Source organism: Mustelus asterias, chromosome 24 (assembly GCF_964213995.1).
Source record: "Mustelus asterias chromosome 24, sMusAst1.hap1.1, whole genome shotgun sequence".
NCBI lineage: Eukaryota > Metazoa > Chordata > Chondrichthyes > Carcharhiniformes > Triakidae > Mustelus > Mustelus asterias.
The window spans coordinates 21,572,663-21,594,427 of NC_135824.1; the positions used below are offsets into that span (position 1 = coordinate 21,572,663).

General features: G+C 48.0%; 1 protein-coding gene across 3 annotated transcripts in view; it reads left to right on the forward strand.

The window, feature by feature from the left end:
• myo1ea (myosin IEa) overlaps nt 1-21,765 on the forward strand; it is a 157,413-nt gene that overhangs the window by 125,978 nt on the left and 9,670 nt on the right. For all 3 annotated transcript variants that reach the window (XM_078241408.1, XM_078241409.1, XM_078241410.1), the window contains exons 20-26: nt 2,497-2,611; nt 5,739-5,908; nt 11,073-11,218; nt 11,657-11,803; nt 13,107-13,264; nt 15,922-16,017; nt 20,938-21,145. In XM_078241408.1, coding sequence (XP_078097534.1) covers nt 2,497-2,611; nt 5,739-5,908; nt 11,073-11,218; nt 11,657-11,803; nt 13,107-13,264; nt 15,922-16,017; nt 20,938-21,145 — 1,040 coding nt within the window. The remainder of the gene's footprint in view (nt 1-2,496; nt 2,612-5,738; nt 5,909-11,072; nt 11,219-11,656; nt 11,804-13,106; nt 13,265-15,921; nt 16,018-20,937; nt 21,146-21,765) is intronic.

Sequence of the window (21,765 nt, forward strand, 5' to 3'; positions counted from 1 at the left end):
CCAGAGGTAGTAGTAGAGGCGGGTACAATTTTGTCTTTTAAAAAGCATTTAGACAGTTACATGGGTAAGATGGGTATAGAGGGATATGGGCCAAATGCGGGTAATTGGGATTAGCTTGGGGGTTTTAAAAAAAAAAGGCGGCATGGACAAGTTGAGCTGAAGGGCCTGTTTCCATGCTGTAAACCTCTATGACTCTAATGGGGTGACACAGTGGTTAGCACTGCTGCCTCACAGAGCCAGGGACCCAAATCAATTCCAACCTCATATGACTGTCTGTGTGGGGTTTGCACATTCTCCCCGTGTCTGCGTGGGTTTCCTCCGGGTGCTCCAGTTTCCGCCCACAGTCCAAATATGTGCAGGTTAGGTGGATTGGCCATTAGTGTCATGGAGATTAGCAAGATAAATATGTGGGGTTACGGGGATAGGGCCTGGGTGGGATTGTTGTCGGTGCAGACTCAATGGGCCAAATGGCCTCCTTCTGTGGTTTCTGTGATTCTATTCTATGAATAGGGGGGCTCTGAAATCAAAAAGCTCCCAAAAATTAGAACAATAGCTCTTGAGAAAATCTCAGGTAATGCCCTCAAGGTGAGGAAGAGAATAGATATTTTGACCCTGGTACCCTTGCACCTTCACACTGGGAGAAATATCTGAATCAAGATAAACATTTACCTAACGGCAGCTTTTTTGATGAAATAAGACCATTTCAACAGCTCATACCAATGGGCGGATTTACATTTCTTCATGTGAGTCCATTTTATCTACAGACACCCAGCAAAGTTGTTGCGTTTCCACGTTCTTCTTATGGACATTTCCTGCCAATCTTTGCCAGTGGACCTCCTTGTGACTGCTTAAAGCACTGGTACATCACCTTGGAAGGAAGTGTACTACACTGTGTCCTGGGCTCAGCACCAGTCAGACCTCCGAGCCTAGGGATTCTTTTCCTCGGGGAAAAGAAGGCTGAGAGGAGATTTGATAGAGATATTCAAAATCATGAGGGGGCCAGTCAGGGTAGGTGGAGAGAAACTGTTCCCAAGGATCGAGAACCAGAGGGCACAGATTTAAGGTAATTGGTAAAAGAATTGAAAACTATAGGAGAAAAAACTTTTTCACACAACGGATGGTTCGGGCCTGGAATGCACTGTCTGAGAGTGTGGTGGAGACAGGTTCAATTGAGGCATTCGAGGGAATTGGATGACTATTCGAAGAGGAACAACCTGCAGGGTTACGGGGAGAAGGCAGAAGAATGGGACTAGGTGCAATGCTCATTTGGAGAGCCGGTGCAGACATGATGGGCTGAACGGGCGGCACGGTAGCACAGTGGTTAGCACTGCTGCTTCACAGCTCCAGGGTCCCGGGTTCGATTCCCGGCTCGGGTCACTGTCTGTGTGGAGTTTGCACATTCTCCTCGTGTCTGCATGGGTTTCCTCCGGGTGCTCCGGTTTCCTCCCACAGTCCAAAGATGTGCGGGTTAGGTTGATTGGCCAGGTTAAAAATTGCCCCTTAGAGTCCTGGGATGTGTAGGTTAGAGGGATTAGCGGGTAAATATGTGGGGGTAGGGCCTGGGTGGGATTGTGGTCGGTGCAGACTCGATGGGCCGAATGGCCTCCTTCTACACTGTAGGGTTTCTATGATGATTGATTTCTATGAATGGCCTCCTCCTGTGCTGTAACAATGCTATGATTCTCTGAGCTCATGTCACAGTGAGAGTCACAGTGCTGGCAGACCAGATTGAGAATGTGTTGGAGAGAAGGCGCAAAGGTTACACCCCATCCCCTCCAATCATCAGCACAGTCCGCTTATACCCCTCTGAGTTTTATCACCTATTGCTAGAATATGGGTGGCACAGTGGTTAGCACTGCTGCCTCACAGCGCCACGGTTCCGGGTTCGATTCCAGCCCTGGGTATGTGGAGTTTGCACATCCTCCCCGTTTTCTCCCACAGTCCAAAGATGTGCAGTCAGGTTAGGTGGATTGGCCATGCTAAATTGCCCCTTGGTGACTCAAGATGTGTAGGTTAGGGGAATTAAAAAAGGTAAAAATTTAAAGTTTATTTATTAGTCACAAGTAAGGCTTACATTGACTCTGCAATGAAGTTCCTGTGAAATTCCCCTAGTCGCCACACTCCGGTGCCTGTTCAGGTCAATGCACCTAACCAGCACATCTTTCAGACTGTGGGAGGAAACCAGAGCACCCGGAGGAAACCCACGCAGACACGGGGAGAATGTGCAAACTCCGCACAGACAGTGACCCAAGCCGGGAATCGAACCCGGGTCCCTGGCGCTGTGAGGCAGCAGTGCTAACCACTGTGCCACCGAATTAGCGGGTAGGTCCGTGGGGTTACGGGGATAGGGCCTGGGTAGGATGCTCTGTTGGAGTGTCGGTACAGACCCAATGGGCCAAATCGCCTCTTCCTTCTGCACTGCAGCGATTCTGCGATAAATTGAAAAGTGAAGTTTGAGCAGATGGATGAAGATCTCAACCTTTCTTTCGCCCACAGCTGTTCTTGCTGGAGGAGATGAGGGAGAGGAAATACGACGGATATGCTCGAGCGATTCAGAAGGCTTGGAGGAAATACGCTGCGAGGAAGAAATATGTCAAAATGAGAGAGGAAGGTAGAGAATTGTGATGTTGTCTTTCTGGACCCGTCTCGCTTACTCTGTATCTGGCCCACCCTAATAACGTGGGAGGGTTTAATTAGCGAGTAACTGAACCGTTTAGGAGCTGAGTATTGCCGGGCTCCAATACCCTGCTGTGCTACACATTATATATGATATGGAGATGCTGGCCTTGGATTGGGGTGGTCACGGTAAGAAATCTCACAAACACCAGGTTAAAGTCCAACAGGTTTATTTGGAATCATGAGCTTTTGGAGTGCTGCTCCTTCATCAGGTGAGTGAGTGGAGACCCTGTAAAGACTCACATTCCAACCATTATCTTGTAATTGTGTCTTTGCCGATATATGCCGTGTTTGTGAACCTACCTCCACACACCCGATGCAGGAGCAGTGCTCCGAAAGCTCGTGATTTCAAATAAACCTGTCAGACTTTAACCTGGTGTTGTGAGACTTCTTACATTGTTATATAAAGTGAGCGGTACCATCACCTCACCAGTCAGTGTCAGTGTTCCTGGTCCACATGCGCCTCCTCCCACCCTCCTTCATCTCGCCCCACCAGTACATCCTCCTAATCAGTTTTTTTTCTTGCTTTTTCTTTAAATGCATCAGTGCCAGTCACCTCAACTCCCTGTGGTTAGTGAGTTCTCCATCCTATCCAGTTACGCAATTAAAATGTTTTTCCTGAATTCCCCATTGTTAGTGTTTATCTTCTACGAACAGAGTGTTCGATAGCGGCACGGTAGCACAGTGGTTAGCACTGCTGCTTCACAGCTCCAGGGACCTGGGTTCGATTCCCGGCTCGGGTCACTGTCTGTGTGGAGTTTGCACATTCTCCTCGTGTCTGCGTGGGTTTCCTCCGGGCGCTCCGGTTTCCTCCCACAGTCCAAAGCTGTGCAGGTTAGGTTGATTGGCCATGCTAAAATTGCCCTTAGTGTCCTGGGATGCGTAGGTTAGAGGGATTAATGGGTAAAATATGTAGGGATATAGGGGTAGGGCCTGGGTGGGATTGTGGTCGGTGCAGACTCGATGGGCCGAATGGCCTCTTTCTGTGCTGTAGGGTTTCTAAGATTCTAAGAGAGACTTGCAAAACATCTGAAATGAAATTAGTCTCTTTCTTGCGACAGTGGGGCCCGTCAGCTCAGCTGGTTAGGTATCTGGTTCAGAATCAGCACCAAGAGTGATTCCTGTTCCAGCTGAGGTAGACTTTAACGTTTCAAAGTTTATTTATTAGCGTCACAAGTAGGCTTACATTAACACTGCAATGAAGTTACTGTGATAATCCCCCAGTCGCCACACTCCAGCGCCTGTTCGGGTACACTGAGGGAGAATTTAGCATGGCCAATGCACCCTAACCAGCACGTCTTTCAGACTGTGGGAGGAAACCGGAGCGCCCAGAGGAAACCCACGCAGACACGGGGGGGACGTGCAAACTCCACATGGACAGTGACCCCAAGCCGGGAATCGAACCTGGGTCCCTGGCGCTGTGAGGAAGCAGTGCTAACCACTGTGCCACCGTGCCTTGGGCCCTGCCTCCTCGCTCTGCCCATGACAGTGGGTTATTGCAAACCCACACTGGGAAAAACACAAGATCATGGAAATAGATGAAGCATTGGCGCGGTGGCGCAGTGGTTAGCACTGCTGCCTCACAGCACCAGGGACCCGGGTTCGATTCCCCGCTTGGGTGACTGTGCTGAGTCTACACATTCTCCCCGTGTCTGCGTGGGTTTCCTCCGGGTGCTCCGGTTTCCTCCACAGTCTGAAAGACATGATGGTTAAGTGCATTGGCCATGCTAAATTCTCCCTCAGTGTACCCGAACAGGTGCCGGAGTGTGACGACTAGGGGATTTTCACAGTAACTTCATTATAGTGTTAATGTAAACCTACTTGTGACTAATAAATAAACCTTAACTTTAATGAGTCAAGGGCATGTGGTGGGCAAAGCACATATAAAGGAAGTACAACATTGCTTCTTTAAATCCTCTTGTCATATCCTTCCCATTTCTATTATCTCCATCTCCCCCACGCCAACTCTCTCTTTTCCACTGCGCTCACCAAGATCCGCCCACCAAATCCACCCGCTGACCAATCAGGCAAACATTTGCATATTATTGTTATAGATATGTGGCAACTAATCCTGAACTTGCCCAGAATGGAAACATCTGCTTTAAGATTACCCTGTTGAATCCTTTCAATATGTTAATCATTTGATTTGATTTATTATTGTCACATGTATCGGGATACAGTGAAAAGTATTGTTTTCTTGCGCGCCATACAGACAAAGCATACCATTCATAGAGTACATAGGGGAGAGGAAAAGGAGAGAGTGCAGAATGTAGTGTTGCAGTTACAGATAGGGTGAAGAGAGAGACCAGCTTAATACATGGTAGGTCCATTCAAAAGTCTGATGGCAGCAGGGAAGAAGCTGTCCTTGAGTCAGTTGTTATGTGTTACCTCTACCCTTAACCAGGGTAGGACTAGGCTTACTAGTAGGTTTAAATCAACACTGCACTGAAGTTACTGTGAAAATCCCCTAGTTGCCACACTCCGGCACCTGTTCGGGTACACTGAGGGAGAATTTAGCACGGCCAATGTACCCTTGACCAACTCGCCCTTGGTGCCCTTGAGTGTGTGGCTGGGTTTGGGAATCAATCGGGGTTTCAATTACTGACTGTAATACAGCAGTCCCTGCTAAATACATACACATTAGATATTGTCTAAATCAGGCTTGTCTGGGTTGCCTCTTTTGGTTGAATAGCCAATTGACTCTCAGTGTGGGCACAGGACGGGCTGTTTGAGCAACCAATCTTAAGCTGAGAGGAAAAACATTGGTACAGAAGGCAGGCTGGAAAGTGAAGCTGCTTCAGTCCAACAACATTCCATTACTTTGAAGAACGCAAAAGAGGTTTAAAACTATTAGTAGGATTCCAAAGAGGCGGCTGGATATAGCACTTGGGGCGAATGGGATCAGAGGTTATGGGGAGAAAGCAGGATTAGGCTGTTGAGTTGGACGATCAGCCGTGATCGTGATGAATGGCGGAGCAGGTTCGAAGGGCCGAATGGCCTCCTCCTGCTCCTATCTTCTATGTTTCTGTGTACTCTGAACAGAAGCTGTTCTTTCTGCCCAGCGTCTGATCTGCTGCTCAATAAAAAGGAGAGGCGGAGAAACAGCATCAACAGGAACTTTGTCGGTGATTACATTGGAATGGACGATCGACCGGAGCTACGGCAGTTCGTTGGGAAAAGGGAGAAGGTTGAGTTTGCAGACACTGTCACTAAGTACGATCGAAGGTTTAAGGTACGTCTGATTTCAACTAACTCCACCCGGTCTATATTTGTTTATTGAATCAGTTGATTTATAAGCTGACTTATGAAATGTAAGTTTGTCCTTTCTCAATAGTGACGACACTGCGAGAGAGGAAAGCCTGCCATCATTCTTCATTATCCACCAATTTTTATTTCCCACCACAGACAAGTATTTTTTTAAAATGTATTTATTAGTGTCGCAAGTAGGCTTACATTAACACTGCAATGAACTGTAAAACTCCCCTAGTCGCCACACTCCGGGAGAATTCAGCACGGCCAATGCACCCTAACCAGCACGTCTTCCGGACCGTGGGAGGAAACCGGAGCACCCGGAGGAAACCCACGCAGACACGGAGAGAATGTGCACTCTCCACACAGACGGTGACCCAAGCCAGGAATCGAACCCAGGTCCCTGGAGCTGTGAGGCAGCTGTGCGAACCACTGTGCTACCATGCGAGTTGGTCTTCATTTTGCTGAATAATTGAGGTTTGCCTCTAATATTTAGAATGGATGCGTCCAGTAGATTGCTCTCAATAAAAATCAACAGGTAGAAAAGTTTTTATCGCTGTACTATGAATACCTCACCATCACCATGAAGACATGGCAAGGTCTGCTACACTCAGAGGAGCAGGACTGATCGAGTAACTTGTACGAGAGCACCCCCTGCAGCCCAGTCCAGACTCTGCAGTATGTCGAGGCAGTCCAGAACTGTATTGAAGTGTGAGAACCAGAAGGATGCTGGTGTGATGCCATGACTTACCATCGAACCCCTACAATGCAGAAGGAGGCCATCCAGCCCATCGAGTCTGTACTGACTGTATGAAAGAGCATACCAGCCAGGCCCTCCCCTTCGCCTTATCCTCATAACCCGCACATTTACCATATCTAATCCACCTAACCTACATACCATAAGACATAGGAGCGGAAGTAAGGCCATTCGGCCTTGCCTTTGGAGACTAAGGGGCAATTTAGCACGGCCAATCCTGACTTCTGAAGTGATTTATCACAAAAAGCAAATTAAATTTATTGAATGTTGCTGGTAACTGAAATCCTACTCCAAAGAACATACGTGAGTGGTTTAACCGGACTCCATTCATTATTGAGCTCTCCTTGTCTTTTGTTCCCTCACCAATCTCCTCTCTCCAATGGCTTTTTGCTTTGCTGCAATGCCACACACACCGGGCATCACTGGTACCTTGCCCCACAGGGGTGGCATAGTGGTTAGCACTGCTGCCTCACAGTGCCAGGGACCCGGGTTCAGTTCCCGGCTTGGGTCACTGTTTGTGTGGAGTTTGCACGTTCTCCCCATCTCTGCATGGGTTTCCTCTGGGTGGTCCGGTTTCCTCCCTCAGTCCGAAAGACGTGCTGGTTAGGTGCGTTGGCCATGCTAAATTCTCCCTCAGTGTACCCGAACAGGCGCCAGAGTGTGGCAACTAGGGGATTTTCACGGTAACTTCATTGCAGTGTTGATGTAAGCCTATTGTAACACTAATAAATAAACTTTAAAAAGTGGGTATCTTTCACATGTAAACTGTAAAGGTCGGTGTCATTAGGCCACTCCTCCCACCGGGGGTCAGAGTTCAACTCATATCCCATCTGTGCCTGCACTTTGAACAGAGGGTCACAGGGTGTTGAAGCCCAGGTTCTTAAGCCAGGTTTGCTGAGGCCAATTGTGGCATAGACTGGGCGTTGAACCAGCGATCACTGGGCCATTGGAATGAATCAATCACCCACCAGACAAACTGCACCTCCCAGTTTTTTTTTTGAAATGCATAATTTATGGACAACCACTTTTGCAACTACGGTCATTCAGTAATCTGTGATTGGCCACATTATCATTGCAAAATAAATCCTGCAAGATTTATGAAGTAAGAGTAAGATTCCCAGTGATTCAGACAGATGTTATCCTTATCTCTGCTGTGTTTGCTGTTATCAGTTGGCATTGGTCTAGAGGACGTGACAATGACCTCAATAACTGTGGGTTTATCCGGGAAAGAGAGGAAATCAGACATGGCCTCCCTCCATGGACCTCTCAGGGACAAAAGTGGGGACTTATGCTTGGAGCCCAAAGAAGTAGGGGAGATCCTAAATGAATACTTTGCGTCGGTATTCACAAAGGAGAGGGATGTGTTGACTGGGAGTGTCTCTGAGGGGAGTGTTGAACCGTTGGAGAAAATCTCCATTACAAAGGAGGAAGTGTTAGGTTTGTTAGAGAATATAAAGACTGACAAATCCCCAGGGCCTGATGGAATCTATCCAAGGCTGCTCAGGGAGACGAGAGGTGAAATCGTTGGGCCTCTGACGCAAATCTTTGTCTCGTCACTGGACGCAGGTGAGGTCCCAGAGGATTGGAGGATAGCCAATGTGGTCCCGTTATTTAAGAAGGGTAGGAAGGATAACCCGGGTAGTTATAGGCCGGTGAGCTTGACGTCCGTGGTGGGGAAGTTGTTGGAGAAGATTCTTAGAGATAGGATGTACGCGCATTTAGAAAGGAATAAACTCATTAACGATAGTCAACATGGTTTTGTGAGAGGGAGGTCATGCCTCACTAACCTGGTGGTGTTTTTTGAAGAAGTGAGCAAAATGGTTGACGAAGGAAGGGCCGTGGATGTTGTCTATATGGACTTTAGTAAAGCGTTTGACAAAGTCCCTCATGGTAGGCTAGTGAAAAAGGTTGGATCCCATGGGATAAAGGGGGAGGTGGCTAGATGGGTGGAGAACTGGCTTGGTCATAGAAGACAGAGGGTGGTAGTGGAAGGGTCTTTTTCCGGCTGGAGGCCTGTGACTAGTGGTGTACCGCAGGGCTCTGTATTGGGACCTCTGCTGTTTGTGATTTATATAAATGATCTGGAAGAAGGAGTAACTGGGGTGATCAGTAAGTTTGCGGACGACACAAAACTGGCAGGACTTGCAGATAGTGAGGAACATTGTCAGAGGCTACAGAAGGATATAGATAGGCTGGAAATTTGGGCAAGGAAATGGCAGATGGAGTTCAATCCTGATAAATGCGAAGTGATGCATTTTGGTGGGAATAATGTAGGGAGGAGCTACACGATAAATGGAAGAACCATAAAGGGTGTAGAGACGCAGAGGGTCCTGGGTGTGCAAGTCCACAGATCTTTGAAGGTGACGTCACAGGTGGAGAAGGTGGTGAAGAAGGCATATGGCATGCTTGCCTTTATAGGACGGGGCATAGAGTATAAAAGTTGGGGTCTGATGTTGCAGATGTATAGAACGTTGGTTCGGCCGCATTTGGAATACTGCGTCCAGTTCTGGTCGCCACACTACCAGAAGGACGTGGAGGCTTTGGAGAGAGTACAGAGGAGGTTTACCAGGATGTTGCCTGGTATGGAGGGGCTTGGTTATGAGGAGAGATTGGGGAAACTGGGGTTGTTCTCCTTGGAAAGATGGAGGATGAGGGGAGACTTAATAGAGGTGTATAAAATTATGAAAGGCATAGATAGGGTGAACGGTGGGAAGCTTTTCCCCGGGTCGGTGGTGACGTTCACGAGGGGTCATAGGTTCAAGATGAAGGGGGGGAGGTTTAACACAGATATCAGAAGGACATATTTCACACAGAGGGTCGTGGGGGCCTGGAATGTGTTGCCGGGCAAGGTGGTGGAGGCGGACACACTGGGAACGTTTAAGACTTATCTAGACAGCTATATGAACGGAGTGGGAATGGAGGGATACAAAAGAGTGGTCTAGTTTGGACCAGGGAGCGGCGCGGGCTAATTGTTCCTTGTTTCTCGTTTCAAGGCTTCATTCTATGATCATCTTGCTGGTGCCAGTACAGAGCGAGACTGCGGATAGTTGGGAACCTGTCTCGGGGGCAGGGAATTCATATGGTGTTCGTGGAAGTGGAAATGACTAGGGTTGGGAAGCATTTTCCGATCAGGGCCATTGTGATCTCCTGGACTCGTTTCGATCGCCTCAGGGGGTCGGAGAGGAATTTCCCAGATTTTTTTTCTCCATATTGGCCTGGGGTTTTCACTCTGGGTTTTCGCCTCTCCCTGGAGATCACATGGTCTGGAATAGGGGGGTGGGGGTGAGTTAATAGGTTGTAATGAACAAAGCATCGTAGCTGTGAGGGACAGCTCGGTGGATAGGATATTGGTATGTAGATAGGCTGGAAAATTGGGCGGGGATCCTGGATTCAGGATTCAATCCTGGACCGGGGAGCGGCGCGGGCTTGGAGGGCCGAAGGGCCTGTTCCTGTGCTGTATTGTTCTTTGTTCTTTGTTTGTTCCTGATCGCCCCCTGGTGACTGTTCCTACAAAGAGCTCGGGGATGATTCTGAATTTTTTTATTCAATTATGGGATGTCACTGGCTGGGCCAGCATTTATTGCCTTCCCCTAACTGCCCTCCATTTCAGAGGGCATTTGAGAGTCATTCACACTGTTGTGGATCTGTAGGAGGCCAGCCCTGAGTAAGGACGGCAGATTTCCTTCCCTAAAGAACATCAGTGAACCGGGTTTTTCCAACAATTGACAATGGTTTCATGGTCATCTTTAGACTTTTAATTCCAGATTTTCTTTTTATTGAATTCAAATTTCACTGTCTGCTGTGGTGGGATTTGAACCCAGGTCCCCAGGTTTTGCCTGGGGTCTCTAAATACTAGTCCAGTGACAGTGCCACTACGCCACTGACTCCCTCCCTCCACCAAATGCTCTCTGGCTGAAGAAAACCCTCTATCCAAGCACAAAGCAGAGGTTACCACGCTGAAAACCAGCACTGCGCAAGTTCTGTGCACACACAGTTTATCTCTGTTGGCTGGTAAGTGATGCAGAGCGACACCAACAGCGTGGGTTCAATTCCCGTACCGCCTGAGGTTATTCACAAAGGCCTCGCCTTCTCAACCTTGCCCCTCACCTGAGGTGTGGTGATCTTCAGGTTAAATCACCAGCAATCAGCTCTCCCCCTCAAAGGGAAGAGCAGCCTACGGTCACCTGGAATTATGGTGTCTTAACTTTTACTCACTATTACACTCCACTACTCAGGAAAACTCCTCCCCCTCCCCCGGGAGAGATTCCCCGCTCTAGGCCTTGATTGGTTGTTCAGACCACGTGACCCTTACTCGGCAAGGTTGCTCTTAAAGGGGCAAACACCGCGGCATAGCGTTTCATTGACAGATTCTTATGTGTTCCATTTTCAGAGTGTGAAGCGCGACCTTGTGCTCACCCCGAAGTTTGTGTACCTCATTGGACGAGAAAAAGTAAAAGATGGTCCAATGAAAGGCCAGGTGAAAGAGGTGTTGAAGAGGAAGATTGAGTTGGAGCGGATTCTCACCGTTTCGTTGAGGTAAACCCCAGTCCCTGAGCAACCACTCTTTCTCAGAATTCACTGCTGTGTGCGCACCAACTCTCTCAGCGCGTTGCCTGCCAGCTCTGTACCGACTCTTGCAGCTTAGACCATTGACCCCACTGTTAACATCACAGCCACAAGACTTGGGTTAGATTCTGTGGTGGCATCTTGGCTCAGTTGGTTGAAGATTGTGTATTCATATCGCCCACCATTGCTCTAAGCTGAGTGCTGCATTGCTGGAGGTGCTTCGGTTGAATAGAAGGAGAAGGATGGATCCAGCCGACCTGTTTAGATCCCATGGCACGATTCAAAGGAGACTGCTTCAGCTCATTCACACCGCTTTACCTTCAGTTAACGTTATTGAGAATGGGATTGAACTGGTGACATTTATTGTCAGCTTGTTTAATTACAGTCCAGCTTCTTTTCATTATGCAGCACATTTCAAGATGACTTCTTCATCCTCCATGAACAGGAGTATGACAGTCTGCTGGAATCTGTCTTCAAGACGGAATTCCTCAGTCTCTTGTCTAAGCGATATGAAGACAGAATGCAAAGAAAGCTACCTCTGAGATTCAGTAACACGTGAGTACCCCTCCCCACACATACACACACACACACACACCACACACACGCAAACCGCACACACACACGCACCACACACACGCAAACCGCACACACATACACAAACACATACCACACACATGCAAACCACACACAGACACGCACCATACACCCACATACACCACACACACACCACACACACGCAAACCGCACACACACACACCACACCACACACACGCAAACCGTACACACACACACACCACACACACACACACGCAAACCGCACACACATACGCACCACACACACGCAAACCGCACACACATACACACACACACCACACACACGCAGACCGCACACACATACGCACCACACACACGCAAACCGCACACACATACACACACACACCACACACACGCGCAAACCGCACACACACACACACGCACCACACACACGCAAACCGCACACACATACACAAACACACACCACACACACGCAGACCGCACACACATACGCACCACACACACGCAAACCGCACACACATACACACACACACCACACACACGCAAACCGCACACACACACACACACGCACCACACACACGCAAACCGCACACACATACACAAACACATACCACACACATGCAAACCACACACAGACACACACCATACACCCACATACATACACACACACCACACACATATGTACACACATACATGCTTACAGACACACACATACATACATGTACATACACATCCATATATAAATGTGGGGCGGCACAGTGGGTTAGCACTGCTGCCTCACAGCGCCAGGGACCCGGGTTCAATTCCGGCCTCGGGTCGCTGTCTGTGTGGAGTTTGCACGTGCTCCCCGTATCTGCGTGGGTTTTCTGCGGGTGCTCCGGCTTCTTCCCACAGTCCAAAAGATGTGCGGGTTAGGTTGATTGGCCATGCTAGATTGCCCCTTAGTGCAGGGGGATTAACAGAGTAAATATGTAGGGGTATGGGGATAGAGCCTGGGTGGGATTGTAGTCAGTGCAGACTCGATGGGCCGAATGGCCTCCTTCTGCACTTTAGGAATTCTATGAAATCCGAACTAGTCGTAAAAAGTATCTTTGCCATGTGTTTATATCCTTCAATGTGTGAAACCAGTAGATCTGGTTATTTGTATCACTGTCTATGAGAGCAACATTACAACAGTAACCCCACTCCAAGAAATACATCATTGGCTTTAAAACACCTTGGGGACATCAAGAAGCCGGGGAAGGCGCTACATAAATGCAGGCGTGTTCGTTCAGTTTGACACTTATTTTTACCTGTTACTCAGACTCGAAATGAAAGTCAGGAAGGATAACTGGGGTCCGTGGAGTGCTGGGAGCTCTCGACAAGTACAGTTTGTCCAAGGCACTGGGCAGGTTGCAGTGCTAAAACCCAGCAGCAAAACCTTGCAGGTCAACATTGGCCCTGGCTTACCGAAGAACTCACGTAAGTGGCTCATTCCCTACACTTTACCCTCTGTGTGAGCTTCCAGTCATTCTGTTCATGAGCACCAGTACAGAAATGATGGGCCGAACGGCTTCCTTCTGCCCCGGAACAATTCTGTGATTCCTGCCCTGCCCGATACACGAAATGCTAATATCTGGTTTTGGTGGCGTACAGGAAAAGTCTAATTGTTATTCTCCATGAATTTTACCATTATCAGCTAACCTCGGAAACAATTGTGGGCAGCACAGCGGTTAGCACTGCTGCCTCACAGTGCCAGGGACCCGGATTCAATTCCCGACTTGGGTCACTGTCTGTGCGGAGACTGCACGTTCTCCCCGTGTCTGCGTGGGTTTCCTCCGGGTGCTCCGGTTTCCTCCCACAGTCTGAAAGGCGTGCTGGTTAGGGTGCATTGGCCAATGCTAAGTTCTTCCTCAGTGTACCCGAACAGGCACCGGAGTATAGCGACCGCATATGGGGATTCTATAATGAAGAACTTATCATTTTATCCCCCTTCCCACAGTTAGTTTGTGTTACAGAGCAGAATCCTTCATTTCAACCCCTGGCTTGTTGTAAATTTGCTGAGTGTGATGGTGAAGGCGATGGGGAGGCCATTCAGCCCGTCAACCTTGCTGCACCATTCAAAACGATGCTGGTTGGTCTTGGGCTTCAACTCCACTTCCTGTGAACCCAGATTCCCTGAGAGATCACAAATCCATCTGCCTCCGCCTTAAATATATTTAACCCTCTGGGTAGGCAATTCCAAAGACTCTCAATCCTTTGAGTGAAGTAATTTCTCCACATCACGGTGGCACAGTGGTTAGCACTGCTGCCTCACAGCGCCAGGGATCCGGGTTCAATTCCGGCCACGGGTCACTGTCTGTGTGGAGTTTGCACGTTCTCCCCATGTCCGCGTGGGTTTCCTCCCACAATATAAAGGGCTAGGTGGATTGGCCATGCTAAATTGACCCTAGTGTCAGGGGATTAGCAGGGTAAATATGTGGGGTTGCGAGGATAGTGGTGGGTGGGATTGTGGTCGGTGCAGACCCGATGGGCCGAATGATCTCGTTCTGCACTGTAGGTATTCTATGATCAGTCCTATATGATCAGCCCCTCACCCTGAGTCTGTGCCCCCGTGCTAACCTTTTGTTGAAATAATGTTTTTCTGAAGTCATCGGAGTTCACTAACTGACGGGACTCAGTCTCCACACCCGAGAGTATTCTGCCATTCTGAAACTGTTTAATGGGGGAACTATACCAACGTTAGCAGCTGTGCCGAGGGGATCAATCCCTCAAGTTTATCAGAATGGGAAAAGAAATGTATTATCAATGTAACAGTGAAGGATCAGCTGGCAATGCTGTGTATGAAAGAATATATAACTATAAATAATACTGAATTCATGTAAAGAACTTTCTCAATGTTAGAGTTGTATTAAAGTATGTGAAATCAACAGTTACCACCAGTAACGATGCTAAAGCATCGGTAGCACAGTGGTTAGCACTGCTGCTTCACAGCTCCATGGGACTTGGGTTCGATTCCCCACTTGGATCACCATCTGTGTGGAGTTTGCACATTCTCCTCGTGTCTGCGTGGGTTCCCTCCGGGTGCTCCGGTTTCCTCCCACAGTCCAAAGATGTGCGGGTTAGGTTGATTGGCTATGCGAAAAAAAAATTGCCCTTAGTGTCGTAGGATACGTAGGTTAGAGGGATTAGCGGGTAAATATGTAGGAATATGGGGGTAGGGCCTGGGTGGGATTGTGGTCGGTGCAGACTCGATGGGCTGAATGGCCTCTTTCTGTACTGTAGGGTTTCTACTAAAGGAGATTCTTATGTGTGAGTATCTGTCAGTGTGTGTCGGACCACGTGTCTGACACTTTGTAGTGTGTGCATGCGTGTCACTGTGTGTGTGTCACTGTGTTTGCATGTGTCACTGTATGTATGTGTGTGTGCGCGCGCCACTGTGTATGCGCGCGCCACTGTGTATGCGCGCGCCACTGTGTATGCGCGCGCCACTGTGTGTGCGCGCGCCACTGTGTGTGCGCGCGCCACTGTGTGTGCGCGCGCCACTGTGTGTGCGCGCGCCACTGTGTGTGCGCGCGCCACTGTGTGTGCGCGCGCCACTGTGTGTGCGCGCGCCACTGTGTGTGCGTGTGCGCGTGTATGATGTGTGTTTGAGAGACATGGGGTGTGTGTGTGTGACACGGTGTGTGTTGTGTGCGTGTGTGTGACACGGTGTGTTGTGTGCGTGACACGGTGTGTGTGAGAGGCAAGATGTGGGTGTGTGACTGTGTATATGACTGTGTGTGTTAATGTGTGTGTTAATGTGCGTGCATGAAATAGTTCTCAGCTAACATAGTACAGGCCAAGTACCAGTTATGGAGCCTGGTGAAACTGGATTGACCATCTACCGGGAACACTCTTGGAGGGATTGGGTCGCTCAGTTTAATACTGTGCATAATTATATATTTTCCACTAAATATCGATGAGATGAAAATATTTCTTTAGCAATCCCACCCTGTTTCTAAGAAGCAATTAGGCCAACATTTATGACCACCTGATTAATCTTTATTTGGACTCTTTCTCCAAATGTTGACCATCTGATGGTGACGGTGGATATTTGCTGCATGAATTTCTACAATTTTGTACCTTTTTTATTCTAGGGCCCACAAGAAGGGACTTGACACAAATAAGGCAACAATCGACTAGGCCTCAAACCACAGCGTTCCCATCTCGAGCTGCTCCCCCGCCTCCAGCAGGTAAATCACTTGAGGTCAAAGGTTGAAATGTGTTAATTTATGAACATTTTTAATTAATGAATATTAAAATTAGATTTAAGATTACAATTCTCACATCTGATCATCAGATGGAGAAAATCTAAGAAAACAGATAGAAAGACAGAGGAAAGGGGTTGCCAAGACTCCAGGATTAACCTGTGCTTCCAGCAATGGAAGATCAATCTCTTGGACAATGTTGTAAAAAATTGTAGGGTAAAATCTAGAGGTTTTTAAAATTTTAATAAATTGGGATGTGGGGAAAGACACTGCTTTGATCTAGCCCAGAATGATCCAATTGGGTGATGACAAATTTAAAGTTTATTTATTAGTGTCACAAGTAGGTTTACATTAACACTGCGATGAAGTTACTGGGAGAATACCCTAGTTGCCACACTCCGGCACCTGTTCAGGTACACTGAGGAAGAATTTAGCATGGCCAATGCACCTAACCAGCACGTCTTTCAGACTGTGGGAGGAAACTGGAGCACCCGGAGGAAACCCACGCAGACACGGGGAGAACGTGCAGACTCCGCACAGACAGTGACCCAAGCCAGGAATCGAACCTGGGTCCTTAGCGCCCTGAAGGAGCAGTGCTAACTACTGTGTCACTGTGCTGCCCCCTAACCATTGACATAACCATTGTCCAAAGATGTGTGGGTTAGGTTGATTGGCCATGTTAAATTGACCCTAGTGTCAGGCGGATTGGTGGGGGTAAATGCATGAGGTTATGGGAATAGGGTCTGGGTAGGATTGGGGTCAGTGCAGACTCGATGGACCGAATGACCTCCTTCTGTACTGTACGGATGCTATGATTCTATGATAATAATGCATATCCTGGTGAGGATTGATGTCATGATGTGGAGATGCTGGCGTTGGACTGGGGTAAACACAGTAAGATGTTTAACAACACCAGGTTAAAGTCCAACAGGTTTATTTGGTAGCAAAAGCCACACAAGCTTTTGGAGCCTTAAGCCCCTTCTTCAGGTGAGTGGGAATTCTGTTCACAAACAGGGCATATAAAGACACAAACTCAATTGAGTTTGTGAACAGAATTCTCACTCACCTGAAGAAGGGGCTTAAGGCTTCGAAAGCTTGTGTGGCTTTTGCTACCAAATAAACCTGTTGGACTTTAACCTGGTGTTGTTAAAACTCTTACGAGGATTGATGTGCCAGATACTCAACAGCGGGCGAGGAGGGGTGGGGTGTTTAGTGGTAGGAGGTCCGAGTGACCTGCATTGGCAACCCAAAGACATCCTGTTCCCTCCAATGGGCCAGTGCAAAGACTGAACTCTGTGTGACCTGGTCTTTAGCCAGCCTATTGGAAGGGAGCAGTTGTTCATGAGAGCGGGACTGGGCCACGTTGAGACTGAACAGCCTGGTGATATTTGCTGCCTGGGGCTTCTCGTCAAGGGCAATTGGAGACCCACGGTAATGTTCATTAAAATAATATCATGCCTTCAGCAGAGAAATGGGAACAGTTATGGGGAAAGGGGGGGTGAAAAGTTAAATAAATTCCAGGCAATTTATAAAATGGGGTTTCTATGGATCAATCAGAGCGTGCTTTGATTACAATTATTAAAAGACTTTAAAACTAAAAACTGCAGGTTTCCACACAAACGATCCGGGGAGGCAGTGGCGTAGTGGTATTGTCACTGGACAAGGAATCCAGATAATCTGGAGATCCAGGTTCAAATCCCAACGTGGCAGATAGTGAAAAATAAACTTCTGGAATTAAAAGTCTAATGATGGCCATGAAATTATTATTGTAAAATCCCAGTCACTAATGCCTTTTAGGGAAAGAAATTTGCCATCCCCACCTGGTCCGGCCTACATGTGACTTCAGCAATGTGTGGTTGCCAATAAATGCTGGCCCAGCCAGCGATGCCCACATCCCATGAATGAATTTAAAAAAAGATTAAGGCAAGTGTTCTCACAGATTAACGTTGCCTTTGGAGGACATTCCAAAAGTGGCAAAATCTAAGAAAATGTTGACAATTCCACTCATTCAAAGCAGAGCTGGCAACAGAATCATAGAATTCGACCCATCGAGTGCACCAACCACAGTCCCACCCAGGTCCTATCCCCATAACCCCACACATTTACCCTAGCTAGTCCCCCCTGACACAAAGGGGCAATTTAGCATGGCCAATCCACCTAACCCGCACATTTTTGGACTGTGGGAGGAAACCGGAGCACCCAGAGGAAACCCACGCAGACACGGAGAGAATATGTAAACTCCATACAGACCCAAGCCGGGAATCGAACCCGGATCCCTGGCACTAACCACTGTGCTGCTCAGTGGGAAATTAGATTCTGATTCTCCCCTCCCTCGATCTAGGCTAAGTAATGCCCCTGCTTACCACCCTGTCTCAGATCAGCTCATTTAGGACATACCCCCTCATGACCCCTATACGCCCTTGGCACTGCTTTATGGGCACTGCCAGTGTGCCAGGCTGGCACTGCAAGGTAGGCACTGTCCAGCCATGTCCCCAAGCACCCAGGGGATTCGATGGCCTCCGAGCCACTGTGGCCAAAGCGCTTGGTCTCTGTTTGTGGAGACGGTAGTGATTCTCGCTGGGTTCCCGGGGGCTGGAGAATCCCAGGAGCCGGGAGAATCCAGCCTCTAAATGACTCCGCAGATTTAAAGATAGATTAAATACAGATTACAACCGGGTGCGGTGGCTGGGAGGATTGCAGTGGGGTTTTGCTCCAGCGCTGAACACACTAGACCCCTCGGCAGCGATTCTCCGACCCCGCTCTGCTCCAATGCGATCTGCACCGAGCACAATGAGGCTGGAAAGTCTCGGCCTAATCTCAGCACACAAAGCAGGTAAAGAGGTTCTAACATCACCTCTCAGCCCCAACTCCAGGGAAAAGAGACAAGGGAGGGATAAAGAGAAAACAATCAGGTGGAGAACAGGACTGATTAAATGACAAAACTGATACGGAAAATATATTACAGAGCATAGTGTCAAAGTAGATAGTAAGTTGAATTGGAGGAAGCAGTGAACAGATGCAGTGGCCAAGGGACATACACAGTGGCACGACCTTGGAAAGTTAAAATCCTTTCACGGAGACCCTCCAGTCATAAACTCTTCTCCAAAGGTAGGGTTCTGAAGACTGTGGAGGAACAGAGAGATCTTGGGGTCCATATCCACAGATCTCTAAAGGTTGCCACTCAAGTGGATAGAGCTGTGAAGAAGGCCTATAGTGTGTTAGCTTTTATTAACAGGGGGTTGGAGTTTAAGAGCCGTGGGGTTATGCTGCAACTGTACAGGACCTTGGTGAGACCACATTTGGAATATTGTGTGCAGTTCTGGTCACCTCACTATAAGAAGGATGTGGAAGCGCTGGAAAGAGTGCAGAGGAGATTTACCAGGATGCTGCCTGGTTTGGAGGGTAGATCTTATGAGGAAAGGTTGAGGGAGCTAGGGCTGTTCTCTCTGGAGCAGAGGAGGCTGAGGGGAGACTTAATAGAGGTTTATAAAATGATGAAGGGGATAGATAGAGTGAACGTTCAAAGACTATTTCCTCGGATGGATGGAGCTATTACAAGGGGGCATAACTATAGGGTTCATGGTGGGAGATATAGGAAGGATATCAGAGATAGGTTCTTTACGCAGAGAGTGGCTGGGGTGTGGAATGGACTGCCTGCAGTGATAGTAGAGTCAGACACTTTAGGAACATTTAAGCGGTTATTGGATAGGCACATGGAGCACAGCAGGATGATAGGGAGTGGGATAGCTTGATCTTGGTTTCAGATAAAGCTGGGCACAACATCGTGGGCCGAAGGGCCTGTTCTGTGCTGTATTGTTCTAAGTTCTATAGCTGTAGTTTTTGGATGTCTCGCCTAGTACAGCTGTCTTAGGAGAGCAGACTTAAGGTACAGAGGTCTTTGGAAACAGGGAGAAAGAGTGTTTGATGGGCAGGTCTGTCTTGACGAAACCTGCTCTCAAAGAATTTTGATGATAAATGGTGGCACAGTGGTTGGCACTGCTGCCTCACATCGATTCCCAGCTTGAGTCACTGTCTGTGCGAAGTCTGCGCATTCTCCCCGTGTCTGCATGGGTTTCCTCCGGATGCTCCGGTTTCCTCCGAAAGACGTGCTGGTTAGGGTGCATTGGCCGTGCTAAATTTTCCCTCAGTGTCACCCGGACAGGTGCTGGAGTGTGGCGACTCGGGGATTTTCACAGTAACTTCATTGCCGTTTTAATGTAAGCTGACTTGTTACACTAACTAAATAAATAAATAAGAAAGTATAGTGCGTCGTGGACAATGAGAATCATCCGTATCTCGGTATTACTGCTGGTCGTGTTCAAAGAGAAGGCCCCAGTCCTGTGGGTTCAGGGCAGGTCAATTCCTGAACTTGTTTGTGTCTTCCTCTGGCAGAAGCTTTTAACAAAAGTCAGATGCATGGGTGAGGATATACCCTCTGGATGAAACTTCACTGCCTGATTATCTTAATGCATTGGAATTGTTTTGAACATGTATTTTAATTAGAGTTAGATTTCTGTGTTTGAGTAATTTTATTTCTTTTACATGTCATTTTGTAACAGATGAGTGATGAATTACCATATGGACAATGAAGCAGACAGTGGTGTAGTGGGAATGTCACCAAACTAGTATTCCGGAGACCCAGGTTAATGCTCTGGGGGCCAGGGTTCAAATCCCACCACGGCAGCTGGTGGAATTTACAATACAATATGTTCTATATATGGTCCAATACTGTATAGAATAATATTCTATATATGGGCCTATACTGTATGTTAGTACTATTCTATATATAATCCTAGACTCTATCAATAATGGTCCCATACTGTACTATATATGGTCAATACAGCACTAATTATTGTTTGTTTCAAATAACTAAAACAGATCCCCTCTCGATTTTGTTGTTCAAAGGTTCCCACCAGAATGGAGTAATAAAGGGTCCCCATAACAGCCCTCAATGGCCACCTTTAAACTCCCGACCCAGTCAGAGAATACCCTACCAGGGCACCACACCAGACCGTCCATCGCTGCCAAGGCCAGGCTCCAACTTCAAAGACAAGAATGCCCGCGTTCAGCATAACCTGGACTTCCTGAAAGTTCCCGAGCAGGGTGCTGCAGGGTAAGGGGAGCTCCACGGAGTCTGGCTGCTTTTGTTGGGTCGATACATCTCTCGAGGTAGTCAGTGATTGACTGAGGAATTGCAGCTCCAGTCCTTGGATGTGGGCTGGAGTTCCACCTGGAGGAAGGACTTGGAGATCTCAATGCTTTGAAATTTCTGGATGCTCGAACGGTGCTTTTCTGTGAGGGATAATCTAACAACCTTGAGTTATAAGGAGAGGCTGGATAGGCTGGGACTTTTTTCCCTGGAGTGTAGGAGGCTGAGGGGTGACCTTATAGAGATTTATAAAATCATGAGGGGCACAGATTAGCTAGATAGTCAACATCTTTTCCCAAAGGTAGGGGAGTCTAAAACTAGAGGCATAGGTTTAAGATGAGAGGGGAGAGATACAAAGGGTCCAGAGGGGCAATTCTTTCACTCAGAGGGTGGCGAGTGTCTAGAACGAGCTGCCGGAGGTAGTAGTAGAGGCGGGTACAATTTTGTCTTTTAAAAGGCATTTAGACAGTCACATGGGTAAGATGGGTATAGAGGGATATGGGCTAAATGCGGGCAATTGGGACTAGCTTAGTGGTTAAAACTGGGCGGCGTGGACAAGTTGGTCCGAAGGGCCTGTTTCCATG